This window comes from Carya illinoinensis, chromosome 6 (assembly GCF_018687715.1).
Source record: "Carya illinoinensis cultivar Pawnee chromosome 6, C.illinoinensisPawnee_v1, whole genome shotgun sequence".
Classification (NCBI taxonomy): Eukaryota; Viridiplantae; Streptophyta; class Magnoliopsida; order Fagales; family Juglandaceae; genus Carya; species Carya illinoinensis.
The window spans coordinates 25,172,586-25,187,196 of record NC_056757.1 but is presented as its reverse complement, the minus strand read 5'-3'; the positions used below and the strand labels follow the sequence as shown (position 1 = coordinate 25,187,196).

General features: G+C 34.0%; 1 protein-coding gene and 1 long non-coding RNA gene across 2 annotated transcripts; one reads left to right on the top strand and one right to left on the bottom strand.

Annotated features, from left to right (window-relative positions):
* Positions 1–2: 2 nt before the first annotated feature.
* On the bottom strand, positions 3–1,364 carry LOC122312699 (disease resistance protein At4g27190-like). Its single transcript, XM_043127361.1, has one exon. The coding sequence runs from the start codon at positions 1,362–1,364 to the stop codon at positions 3–5; it is 1,362 nt and encodes a 453-aa protein (XP_042983295.1).
* An 11,428-nt stretch (positions 1,365–12,792) lies between these two features.
* Positions 12,793–14,178, top strand: LOC122312500. Its single transcript, XR_006243199.1, has 4 exons — positions 12,793–13,279; positions 13,398–13,490; positions 13,577–13,672; positions 13,785–14,178. It is a non-coding gene; the product is annotated as an uncharacterized LOC122312500 (long non-coding RNA).
* Positions 14,179–14,611: the final 433 nt, after the last annotated feature.

Sequence of the window (14,611 nt, the reverse complement as noted above, 5' to 3'; positions counted from 1 at the left end):
TTCTAACCTTCAATTAGCAAACAAGAGTCTCGTAGATCACAAACTAAACTATCTAGTCTGTGTCTTGCTTCTTCCAATGTAACAATGCCTTGGAATAAACCCAAACCGAAACAATATTTCAACAAGTCCTGATAGTAGATGCCGTAGTACTGGTCTAGTAGAGCGCAAAGCAAAATGAGGGATTTGTGCTCTTCATCAGCAAGTTGATTATAACTCAGCTCTATGCAAGTATATATGGGTGACAGAATTTCTGGGACGTCTACAGGAGGGGGTCTTTTTAGTCGCAACTCTGCATCCTTCCATATACTCAAACTCTTACCTTTTAATGCCTTAGAAACTGTTGTAAGTGCAACCGGAAGACCTGCACACTCTTTAGCTACCTTAATAGCTACTTCTCGCACATCAGGATCCTTGACGGAATCACCCGCCATCTTTTCAAATAAGTTCCACGCTTCTTCTTCTACTAAACTCTCGAGTTCAAAATTCTTTTGGGTGCCCATCTCACGAACTAATACATCTCGATTTCTCGATGTCAATACTACTTTGCATCCTTCAGAAGGAATTCCTATGTCCTCCAATTCAAGTTGCTTCGGCCATATATCATCCAGGATAACAAGTGACTTCGCGTCTTTTGTTGAACTCTCTTGTTGTAGATTTGCTCTTCCGATTTCAGTTTGTTGACGATGCCGCTCTTGATTTAGCATGACCGCAATTTCTCCTCGAATTCGACTCAGCTCTGGTCTCTCTGTGACAGCTGCCAGAACAACCCCATGGAATAAATTTTCTTCCTTGGCTCGCCTCTCAATTTCTTTCATCAGTGTACTCTTTCCAACTCCAGGCATCCCCCACACGCCAATCTTCTTGATATTAGCATCCCCCAATGCCTCCATAACTTCGTTCGCAACTGATGTCCTCGACTCCAAGGTCACGTAATTCTTGTGTCTTGTAGTCACCATACGATCTTGTGCAGCAGGAAGATACGAAACTGGGTTGAAGTTTCCATTTTCAAGATGTTTAACAATATTTCCCGCTATCTTATTTGCTTCTCGGCTTAATCGATGTCGTTGCTTCAAGTTCACGCATGTCGCATGAGAGCTCCTCGCCTCTGCTTTTTCTTCACATTCACGAAGTATTCTACTGGCCTCTGTCAACCACTTGTTAACATCAGAATGAATTTCCTCACCTTTTCTTAAAGCATCATCAACGGACTGTTCCCACCTGTCTTTAGCATTTTGCAGCTTCTTTTCCTGGTTCTTCAGACTCTCCATGTTTTTGCTGTAGTGACATGAATAGCATAGCCACTGTCCAACTGGTGCAACAGTGTACTCTGCTATTTTTGCTGCAATTGAAATAACGATCTCCATTCTTGTTCCAAAGGATTTTTGCCACTTTTTTACTTCTTTTTTTTGCGATTATTTTTCCAAGTGGACAAAATTAGAAACCAACAAAAAGAGAACTAGAAACAGAAGGAAATAAACGGATTTCCTTAGGGAGTGAATATAGAGACAGAGTTGGAGTCCACCAAAGGAAAGATAAGAAAAGCAAACATGGAGACAAGATGAATATACGTTCAGACTTTTGCAGGGAGAGTTCCTCAGAGGCAAAATGACTCTCCATCAGCCTAAGGAGGGCGTGGGTTTCATTCCACAAGATCAATGAAGTACCAAACTACCAATACACCTCCAGGAAGAACAAAGTCACGGCGTGTGCTGAGCATTCAAATTTGTAAGAAAACCACAAAAAGCATTTTTTCTGTTAATATCAAGATTGCAGACCAAATCTTATCGATTGGAAATTGTATTACTGTTTGTGTGGTGGGAGAACAAAGGAGAATGACTGACTTTTTCTACGATCTAGTTGAGTCAGCAGTGGTCGGTCTTATCTATCTAATTTAATGCATTATTTAGAGTGGAATTGTTTATCAATGAAGAAAAACAAAGCAAAACATCGCAATCTATAGGTTGCTGAAGGCTCATAATGCAACATTGTTTAATCCACTGAATGCTCTTTGATGATATATTAAAAAAAGAACAAAAAATTCAAAGTCAGAATTTGCGCCTTGACCTGGAGCACTTGGTCGAGTCAGAGTCCAATATGGCTCATCATCCAACGCGTTTTTTTTAGGCTTTAGACCCAATTTTTAATTATTATTATTATTTTATTTATTTATTTATTTATTTTTTACGACCGACTTGACTTTCAAAGAAGGTGGGGGTAATTAGGTGAATCACATTTTTTGAACGCTACAAAATTAATGTCGAATTAAATAAAAATATTTAATTATATTTTGGATGGTGGCTGTAATCTATATTGATAATTATATTCTTGTAATCTATCATTTCTCATCATTTTATATATTGATAATCGTAATCTAGTAAGTAATTTTTTCTTTAAAAAAAATTGTAGTTTTGGCATCATAAGCTGCAAACTCTAATATTTTACCGCAAATTCTATGCCCCTACCAATTTACACGTTTTTCACCTATTAAACTATTAAACGTTTTTCACATCACATATTTAATACTTTCAAAGAATTAATGAGTTTTGATATTTTTTTGTCTTCTAGAAAAAAGAAAAAAGAAAGAAAAAAAATAAAAGAACTTTCCAGATGCTCCCGAAAGATGCGAAAGTGATGAGATAGAATTTATACTTACACGTTTCTTGGGGGACTTTATCTTAAAGTTATAAAGACCTTATCGTCCTAAATTGATAATCTAATAAATTGTACTGAGATTTGTTTACACGTTAATCGTTAGAGTAGGCAAGGCAACCAACCAGATATTCTACAACTTTTCTTGTTTTCCAATTCTTTTTTTTTAGTGATGTTATGTATATTATAAAAAAGGGTTACAACCATAAATAGATATTATAAATTAATATAGTTTCATGATATATATCATATGTTAAATTTAATTTATAATAAAGTAATTTTACAATTTAAAATATTATATCAAGTTACGTCATTTTATTTTTTTATTTTTATGAAATCTATTTGTAGCAAAAACATTTCTCTGTATTATATACACCAAAATGCATGTATGGTCCAAAAAGGTTAAAGCTTGAGCTTGCCGGTATGATTATGGCATGGTGATATTTATATATACAATTCATGTTCATCTACTTTGTATCTTATTCTTGGTAAAAATGGGGTCATGCAAATCATGATTACCAATTTCTACGCATACACGTCCGTTTGCGTATTTTTCATGTTGGATGTTTCGGTAAGTAGGATATTGTTATGATTATGTTCGATACGTATAAAATGCCTACTACTAATTGCTCAGTACTTTTGCTTTCTTTCTTAGAAAATTACAGGAAAAGTAGAAGCATCAAATGCAAAGAAAACTTAAGAAGAAAGTTAAATTAAATAAGTATGTTGAGGAATCCATATGGCAGATAGGAATGCAATTGAAAATCAAGTGAGGAAAAAACTGCTCTCTCTCTCTCTCTCTCTCTCTCTCTCTCTCTCTCTCTCTCTCTCTCTCTCTCTCTCTCTCTCTCTCTCTCTCTCTCTCTCTCTCTCTCTCTCTCTCTTAAAAGACTTTCCATCTCTCCACCCGATTTTTATCACTGTTCATCGGGGGGAGGGGGGTTGGTGCTTCGGCTCCACCCACCTCCCCTCCTCGCCGGTCACAGTAGTGTCCTTTCCGTTTGTTTAAGTCCTTTTTCAGTTAGTTTTTTTTTTTTTTTTTTATGTTTTTCCGGTAGTACCATCACTTGCCGATCTACTGCCTTCCGGTGATCAAAGGCCAACGCGCGCCCCTCAGCCTTCTTCCCCAGGTGCCGATCGTCTTAGTAATGCAAGAAATCCACTCGTCTGTGCGGCGCATTATTCTCACACGCGTCTTATGCCGTGAGTGAAATCCACGGGCCGCCATGCTTCGGGGAGTTTTCTAATGCCACGAGCGGCTGGTTCGGGACTAGCGCCTTTGGGTCTTCTAGATCCGGCTGTTTTTTTCTCTCCAATTGTGGCGCGTGGCCTACACGCGCCACCTCCGCCAATGTTGGTTTTTCACCAGCAATTCGACACAGTGTTTGGTTGCTACACTATGTTCCAGTTTTCCCTAATCCAGGATTGAGTGAAAAGTGGATGTGATAGTTCCTTCCAGCCAGTCCAGACCAACACATTGCAGCACAGTCCCCTGTACTATAGCTTCCAACTACAGTTTTATAGTTTGTTCGTCAGACTATGTTAAAACTGTCACCAAGCAGTCTTCACTTATGGGAATTGGGTGGGAGCCATTTGTTTGGTTCCGATCACCCGTTTTGTTTTTTCTTTTTTGTGTTGTAATGTGTGTTGGCTTTGGGAAGACTGTAGGGGACTCTCATCTCATCAAACTTGTATCTTGTATCATTTTGTTTATCTATAAATATCCTACTTGCTGAGAAAAAAAAAAAAAAAAAAGGATAGGAATGCAATTTATCACTTGGAAATCTTGAATAGACATGTTGAAAAAGAAAAATCAAAACCCCACCAATACCAGCATATATACATGTCCAATGATATAAGAAACACTGGTTTTTATTTTTTACTTTATAATTTATATTTATATTTATTACTATGATATATTTTAAAGTGTAATTTTTTATACAATTTTAAAGTGTGCAAATTTTATTGCACTCTTTAAAAAAAAGTATGATCCATTGAAAAAAATGGGATGAATTTGGTTCGATTCGGTTGGTCGATAGGAGATTTTTTGGACTAGACTGAAAGTTTCGATCCACCACTTTTCCACTCCAGACTAGACTGAATGTCTCTATGGACCAGACCCCAATGTTAGTCATCGGTCCTTTTGGTCCAGCCTAATACCAAATGTGTCAGTTTATGCTTTTAAGCCCAACAATGATATTTTCAGACAAATGAATTTGTTTCAAAAACATTTTATCCCATTTTCAACCCAATAAATAATAATATTTATGTACATATATACAAAAAATAGAAAAAAAGAACTTGAAAAATATTTTATGGGTACATTTAATATTTTTCAATTAGAAAATAGATTTGAATATAAATACAAACAGTGAAGTTCGTATATTTAGTTAGTATTCACAAGTAGACATAGAATTAAGAGTACTGCTCCGTGAACTCTGAGATAAAATTAGATAAAATTTATTTTATTTATTTATTTTTTATTCATAATTTTTTAATATCTTTAAACATTTTAAAAAAATAAATACACTAATAATCATTTTTAATCAATAAATAAAACAAAAAATTTGAATAAAATAATTTAAATACAATGACTTAACAAAATAAAATAATAAAATCAAACAATAAATTAATTTAAAATAAAAAACATTTTAAATGATGAATAATAATTAATAACAATAAAACATTTTGAATTAAATTTCATAGTTAAAAATAATAAAATAATACTATTAAAATAATATAAAATTTAAAACAAAAACGTCTATAATCTTAATAAATAAAATAATTTATTTATTTAAAATATACATAAATATGAAATATCACATTTATGATCTAAGATTCTCTCTTCATAATACCAAAAAGAAAAAGCAAAAGATATGAATTAATTACAGCACCTGGTGAGCTCAACTAGAATAACGAAACAAGATAAAAAAAATAGTCAAAGAATACTTGGAGACAGTTTGCTCTTTCTAGCCACTCATTCGCCGATTGCAGCATTTACAACCAATGAAGTAGGCTTGTAGCTAGTAAAAGTTAAAGTTGTGCATATTAATTATTATATATGTCTCATTTCAAATATAACATTTTTTTTTTTTTTTTTTTACGCACATCATTAGCAAGATGTAATATCTTTTCAATCCTAGCATTTTTTTTAATTTTTTCATTTTTTTTATGAAACAAGCACATTGGGACTATACAAATTAATGGTCCATTGGCATACTTAAAGAATGAACCAACGACCTATAATTATCTCTATGTGTTCTAAAGCTAGGATGGTGTGGGACCATATATGTTCGATGTGTAACATCTTTAGCAATTTACAACCAAGGACAGCTTGTATTGTTATCTTCAATTATCCAATGGGATTTATTAAATGTAATAACATTTGTTAATGTAGATTTAAAATAATTACACCCAGCACAAAACTGTTAGAATCTATTAATTTTGCACAGAAACTTGTAAAATAATTTCCAAACAGTTAGGTAGATTCCAGCAAGGAGTTCTTGAATTTTCCCTAGTGGGTAAAATCAGTGAGTGACCGGGAATTTATATCATGCAGCTCACTGCAATTATGTGAAAAAATATTAAAGTGAATACGTGCAACTAATTAATATGAAAATTATTCAAGCCGAGCCAGTTGTTTCAAATGTACATCATTCTTCCAACCAAACAAATATACAGATTTGCACAAAACCTCCATACAATGATACAAACAAACATACAGATTTGCACAGATTTTCAGCTAAGCATTTAGCATTGAAAATAGAAAAACTATAATACCCAAAATTTCAACAACCAAAATCGACATAAACCCAGGAACCCTAATAGCTTAGAATCTAGAACATCCATACCTTTAGGTCAGAGAAGAGACTTAGAGAGTGGGAGAGAGGGACACAAAGATAGTGAATGAGCTGCAACTCTATAAGCCCGGGAGATTGATCCACTGGTTTTGGCACTACAAAAAAAGAGAGCAGATTGGGCTCTTTTTATTACCGGCGACACTAATATAGCCGGAAATAACACATATGTTCATTTCACTCGGGCTCTTTGTGACTAGCTGGAAAGGAAATTGGAACTAAAAACTTTTTCCTGTGAGTTTTAGTCGTCGGAAATAGTCTTGCCAAATACGGTAGCTTTAATAACTTATTACAGCGAAACTTATTACAGCGACTTAAGTTTGACACAATATCTACCTCCTTAAACTTGACTTATTTAAGTCTTTTAAATCTCATCCCTCACCTAATTTTCCGTCACTTTTCCTATTCCCACCTCCTCTCTCTCTCTCTCTCTCTCTCTCTCTCTCTCTCTCTCTCTCTCTCTCTCTCTCTCTCTCTCTCTCTCTCTCTCTCTCTCTCTCTCTCTCTCTCTCTCTCTCTCTCTCTCTCTCTCGGGATTTCACATTCTAACGGAGATTTCTGATCGCTTCCACCAACGCCGTCTTCTTGTCGACGCCGGTAAGTTTATCTAACTTTATCAATCATGCTTAATTTCTCTCTCTCTCTCTCTCTCTCTCTCTCTCTCTCTCTCTCTCTCTCTCTCTCTCTCTCTCTCTCTCTCTCTCTCTCTCTCTCTCTCTCTCTCTCTAACTCTGGCTCGGATTCGAGGCATTCCGAGAGAAATGGTTACTCTCTCTTTGGTGTCGCCAAGGTTACTCTCTCTTTCTCTCTCTATATGTGAGCTTACAAATTTATGTTTGTATTTATCTGGTGTTAGATTTGTGTAGTTTTTTTTCTTAGATGTTTATTCTTTTTCTTTGTTTTTGAGTAGTCCGATTTTCCTTCGATTTGTTTATTTTTTCTTAAATCTGTATTCTTGTCTTGTTCTTGTGATAAAAATATGTAAACTGGAGGTAGATTTATCTCACAGAATTTTTTGGTAGATTAGTTTAATTTGTGTCATTTTTGTGAACTTGTGAAAGTTGAAGCTACGAACCTGCACTCAATAAACCTGAAGCTTCTGAATAAACCTGCACTCAAGAGCATTAAGGTATGTGTGATCTTTTCTGAACCTGATGGACAATTTACATTGCTTGTTGGCGATTGGTACAAGATTGACCACAAGGTTCTGTAATATATAATAACTCTGTTACTATCTTCCTCGAATCTAAGTAATTAATGGTTGAAACCTAAAATTACTTCATCCAAAATGCTTGTAGATGTCCTGGTTGGGTCCAAAATGCTTGTAGATGTCCTGTTTGGATGACATATAATATCATGTTTAGATAAAGTTAATGTAGTACATTTTACTTATTTTGTTCAGTAATCCTACAATGTTTTTCCCTTTCCTCCAAATTCTTATTTCTTTGCCATTTTACATCTTTTGCTTTTAAATTTAACACAAAAACCTTAGGACCTACGTTTAATTTGTGGTAGTCAAAAATGCCTCTTCTCTAAGCAAAGTTGTATCAAATGTTATATCCTATTTCAAGCATTTTATATTTATTTTTTATGAACTATGATGATATAAGGTTCATATATATTTTGTTTATAATGGAACTTGACTTGTTGTTTATGATCTTCAAATCTTGAAATAATTTTGGGATGGAAATTTTTAAGTTCATCTAAAGTGTTGTTTTTTTGGTGGTCTTATTATTTTCTGTTGAATAATCTAAGTTATACCTCCTATGCCGGATACCTCGAACATGCTTGCCTCACCTCAGTAAGCATCTTTTGTCCTTAACTACACTAAGGGACAGAGAGTTGAGAGAGTACTGAGAGATTTGGTCTGAAAGCAATAAAAACAGCCAGCCAATCTGGAGTGCCAAAGGAGATAGGCTTGCCAACAACTTTGAAATCTGATATTCCTAATAAAATGGTCACAAGAAATGAACTCTTAGATAGCTTCGGAAGGCTTGAAGGTATTTTTTAACTTGTAAACAAGATGTTTTCTACCATATATTCATAGCAAACTTAGTGCTAAAAAATAAAATCTGTGAGTAGGAGATGTCTTGGGGATAACTAGCTAATAGCATTAGGCTAAAGAACAAAGACCTTAGCATGTAATCTACAGTGAAGAAAAAATTGGCTTATTGGATCTTTTGCCAAATACTGATTTTGAGATGCTAGAATAAAGTGATTTGTAGTCTCTCTAGCAATCTACTGATTTAGTGGACCTAAAAACATGTCTTAGATGTACTGAGTATTTTTAATATTTCAATAAGTTTGTTCAGTGGTCTTTTCTGATTAAAACATTATTTTGGGTTTACAGTCGTCAACATCATAACATGAATGATGTTTTCTTCATGGAATCATGCTTATTTACTTCATCAATACAAATTTGAAAATTGGGGTGAAGGATTTACACATTATCATGCTAGAAAGTGGAATAACTGCATGTGAAAAAAAGAAAAAGAAAAGCCTTTTCATCACCATATGGCCAATGCTTGTTTATATTTCAGTGATATTCATATGGTTCTGAACCTGCAGCTTGTGTGTGGTATTTCTTTTGTCTAATGACTGACTGTTGTGATCCAGGTACTGGAAGTTATCTCTTCTAGTGCACCCAAATAAATGCCAATAGTACATTTTTTTATATAAGTAGAATGCCAATAGTACATTAGAAATGATTATAATTAGGAATTGTATTTATGCTAGTATTTGCAATTATAATGGACCTATGGCAACAAAGATTTGTAAAGATAATATGAAATATTTGATGTTTTATTTATGGTTGACCTTGTAGTTGTTAAATATGTGTTGTACCAAGAGACCATGAGTTTGTGTTGCAATTTTGAAGATGATGTTTTATGTTATATGGAGTTGTATGTTAAACAAATGGATCCATGCACCTATCTTTGATGTGCAGAAAATTGGTATTATTTTTATTGGTTGTAATGGTGGTTGCTTTTCGCCGGATCAATTGTGGATGAGATAGACATGTCTCTAATGAGAATTGATCAGTAATAATATTGGGACTTGAGCCATATTCATTCCTTTGATTTAGCACTGAAGTTTCAGTCATTACCATCTGCATTTTGATCACCAGCCTTCTAGTTTACTTCGCACTCACCTTCAATAATTTTTTCAAGATTAGCACTATTGTTAGATAAAAATATTCTATAAATTAAAATTACTGTTAGAAAAATTACTGAGGATAGAAAACTATTATATAAAATAAATATGACCATAATAAAAATAATAAAAAATGATTATTTATATATACACACATTTTATCCATTATCTCCTTACTTGTTTGTTCTCTGTGCTTAAGGGGTTATTTTGTGTTGTTCATATTGCTGAACACAGAAAATTGATTGAGAGTGTTAGGATTTGTCTTAGAGCTCCTATTGTTACTTATTTGTTTTTTTTTTCTTTTTTACAGATAATAGTTTATTATTTTACCTGGCTACTCATTCCCAAAATGAAAGTTTGAAGCACTTACTACAAGTTTATGGATTAGCTTCAAGGTGGTAGATAAATATAGACAAATCTAGGCCCCGTTTGGTTTCTCAAGCCATCTTATCTTTTACATCTCAACATCTAAATACTATTAAAAAATGGTATTTGTATTCTGTGTGCAAGTACTGGAATTTTTTTTGTGGAGTAGAGTACCCTGCCACTCTCTGTCATGTGAATTTAAATAGGCTGTTGTGTTTCATAGCACAAGAGCATAGGTAGGGCCTTTCTTACTCTTTCTCTCTCTTTTGACTTTCTATTACCTATGATGCTTGTCATAATTTATTTTATTTCTCTCATGACATTTTTTATTCATGTAACATCTAAGATAAAAGTTATATTGTAACTGATATTTTAGGTTTCTATGTTTTTGTACAACCCTGGTTTGTATGATGAGACTGATAGAATAATTGGGAAGACGAAGTAGATTTCTTCTATTCCTATCCATCTCAGTATCTATTCTCCAAATGGTGTGTTATTAATTTTAGTTTTGTTGTACGTCAACCTTTTTGCCTTCTTGTTATTTGGGTTAATTTGTTATGATGTCTATGGAGTGCTACTATCAAACTCTTGTATTTTGTATGTGCTTTGTGGGAAGTTATGTTGTTATGTTGTAATAATGACCAACCATGTTTCTTTTTTATAAAAAATAGTAATAAAAAATGGCAAGGAAACCCATACTCACGAAAGTATGTACATGAGATCAGTACAAACTTATAATAATAGCATTAACTCTATAACAGGCCGCTAATCAGTTAAAAAGATAAAAATCAGTAGTGCCCTAGTAACAATGAACATACTAATTTGGCTATGAATTGCAAGATATTCAAATGCCAACCACGTGTTGTCTTAAGCACAATTCAAGTTGATCATACCCAAAAGCCTTATAGCCACAAAATTACCTGATACAACAAGCCTTACAAAAGCCCCCCAATAATTTGCAAAAGCCATGCTAAAAATAAAAATAAAAAGCATCATAATATACCTTAAATGACCTTCATCATAAATCATGTTTCCTTTTTAACCCTTTATTTAAAAATGGAAACAAAATCATTTTCCGCTTCCATTTGCAATACAAGTGAGAAAAACATTAAAGACTGCTACATGTAATTGTTTACCTAAATTTACATTAGACTATTTTCTAACCAATAGAGACAAGTAAGAGCATAAAGACCCAACAACTGTGTCAATCATGTCATCCATCATTACTGTACTTTTCAGAAAAGGAATCAAAGAAAATAACATAGCAAAAATCGTATTCATACAAATATTCATAGAGTGAGTGTTATTAATGTTATAGTATGAAACATTATTAACATACTTGCAGGTGAGTGAAGAGTATCTCAATAATGCCGATAATATGCATGCTGCAAAATTCCCAAGCTGGTTCAAGTCACATGTATGCAAACTCATTCTTTGTATGTTTGTTTTATGCCAAAACTTGTATTGTGTTTACTTTATGCGGTTCCTTGTTTGAACTTGTGATAGATTCAAAGTCTGCGTGCTGATAATCCTAGAAAAGTTTCAGAGGATTTATATGCCCTAGTATGTGGTCCTAACCCTTGGGGTGCGTCCTATTCTGGTTAAATAAGCAATGGTATAAGATTTCATACCTCAAATCGTGAAGAACATCGTTGCACCCAAAATTCAGGTGTCATGGTCATTAGTGAACAACTAGGATCCGAGAAGCTCGAGTTCTTTGGTAGACTAATAGACATTTTGGAAGTCCGCTACATGGGTTAGCGTCGTGTTTACTTATTCAAATGTGAATGGTTTGACATCTCTGATTCCAAACGAGGGATACATGTGAAACAACATCTTACTAGTGTGAATATGTCTCGTACAGCTTATAAGGATGACCCTTTTGTTTTGGCATGCCAAGCTTCACAAGTGTTTTACCTAAACAATCGCAGCATCCGTGTGATTGGTATGTAGTGCAAAAGGTCATACATAGAAATGTTTATGACCTTCCACAAGAACCCCTTATTGAAGATGACACATCTGATTTTAGCAATGATGCATACCAAGAGGATAATTCTAGCGATGCTTATGTGAGTATCCATGCTGATGACATTCCACTGCAAACAGATATGCACAGGCCTAATGTAGAGCCAGAGCAGGTTGATGTTGACACATCAGTAATGCAAAGGTCAAATTGGAATCAATTTGAACAAAGTTTTATCAAGAACGATACTAGTGAAGATAGTTCTAATGATAGTGTCGAATTGGAGGGTACCATCGAAGAAGATAGTCTCTCAATGGAGGATGAGATGAACTAGCCACTTATTTCTCTTGAATATAAGTATTATTTTCAGTTTAGTATCATTTTGTGTAAGTTGCTTGAAATTATTAAGTTTGTTATTTTTTAAAAAATTTAGCGAAGTTTATTGGTATACTAACTGTGTGATTGCAGGAATATGTCGACAATTGAAACAGGCAGAGGTAGAAGTAGAGGCTGGTGTGAGCTATAGTGGAGGTAGATCTCAAAGAAATGAAGTTTGAAATAGAGTACCTATTGCTGCGCTTAGAGATGATGCATTCTCAAGCTCAGATGACTCAACTGAGCAACCCAATGTCGTCCCGAATGATATGCCAGCAGTCGATGTGCCACTAAGCACAAACGTGTATGGTATTAATCTAGTTTTTATTGGTATTAGTGTTACATATTGTTTTACATTATATGCTTAACATGTTAGTTATTTTGATTTTTGAACTTAGTACCACATTGCCGGAAGCATGGGCAAGGAGAAGCAAAAGGCACAGAATTTGAAAAGGTGTGAAAACAGGGAAAGATGCCATTGAAGATAAAGGATGGTGAGGCTGCACCTTGTTGTGAAAATGCACTCATTTTTACTACAAGAATTACATGGTTGGTTAAGTATTATATGGACTTGTGTCATGCAAGCTGGCATGACGTACCAATTAATGAAAAGGAAAAATTGATTTCAAGAGTTCAGGTAAAACTATTGAATTTCATACATATTCAAATAGAGTATCGAATTAATTTGCTTGATGTTTGTCTCCAGAATGACTTCATCCTTGATTGAACCAAGAAGAATCATTGTGATGCGGTTACAAAGACACTACGCAAGTGGTTTAATCATATTCGCTATGATTTACATAGAACCTATAAGCAATATGATAGTAATGAAGAAGCATTTGTGAATGTGCCATCGTGGGTGACACCAACCACTTGGGTGAAGTTATGCGCTCGATATTCAAGCGAAAACTTTAAGGTAATTTATCGGTCAATACTTAATTAACATTTTGTGGTATTTTTTTTGTTAAAATAGTCATATAATCCTCTTGACACCTTTATTTTTCTCATTTATATCATGTCTTGTGTGAGTGCAGCGAATGTCTGAACGAAATAAATTTAATAGGGAAAAGCAACAAAACAATCATATAGCTGGACGAAGGTCATTTGTGCGTTTAATGGAGATGAGGGTAAGTCTCCATTTTGGTTAAAAGATACCTTAAGATTTCCTATATATATTCAGTCTAAGTTAAATGTAATTTGCTTGTATTTGAAGTCTGGGAATGATGAAACTGTGATCGAGTTTTTTAAAGAAGTGAGGTGGTCAAAAAAGAAGGACAAATTTGTAACTCCCATGATGGAAGAGCAATATGTGAGTATTAAATAAAATCTAGTGATTTTTAGAAAAAATCGTCAAAGAACTTTTAATTTTATAAGTACATATTGTGAGCACTAACATGTGTGATTTTCTAATGGTTGATAAGATAAGATGGCTGCAAATATGTCTAAGTGGGAGCCTGAGAAATGGACTAAGGAGGCTGCAATAACAATTTTCAAGGAAGTTTTGGGTCAAAGGTCAGGGTATGTAAGGGGGCTTGGCGAGATGGTTATTCTTGAATAATCTAGACAAGCAACGGATGCACAAATAGCAGAATTAACTGAACGTGCAAAAAGGTATGAGAAAGAGGCTACAGATTATAAGGGACAACTTGATGACTTACGAGGGAATGTCAAGTTACTACAAGCCAAATACGACAAGTTTATAGAGAGATATGAGTCAGAGAGGCAGACTTAGGGAGAAACTTAAAAAAATGACATGCATATAGATTTTAGATGAGTAATTTTCGGACTTTATTTTTTTGAGAAATTTATTGTTGGACCAAATAAATTTTACTTACTAGAAATGCAATTTATAAAATTTCAATTAATTCTAGAGTATTTGTGAGAAAAAAAATAATTTATTTGCTATGAAGAAGGAAAAGAAGTTAATTTGATTTGAGTGGATAAAAATCAATATAATTAGGAGGAGAGAAGAAGAAGAAAAAAAAAGGAAAAGAAGCTCATTTGATTTGAGTGGATAAGAATCAATATAATTAAGAGGAGAAGGAGGAGGAGGAGAAGAAGAAGGAAGAGGGGGAAAAAAAAGTGCTGGACAAAAATATTTGTGGTGAAAAAGACTTTTTGCGGCGACTAAATGTCGTCGAAAATTTTGAAATATTTCTCTCCCTCACTCCAATAGCTGGGAAAACTATTTCTTGGCTCAAAATTGATGGCGAATTTCAGACAACTTATTTTAGCCGGAAATGGCTAT

What these genes read in the sequence shown, in the direction of transcription:
- LOC122312699 (XM_043127361.1), bottom strand. Translation starts at nt 1,364, where the DNA reads ATGGAGATCGTTATTTCAATTGCAGCAAAAATAGCAGAGTACACTGTT.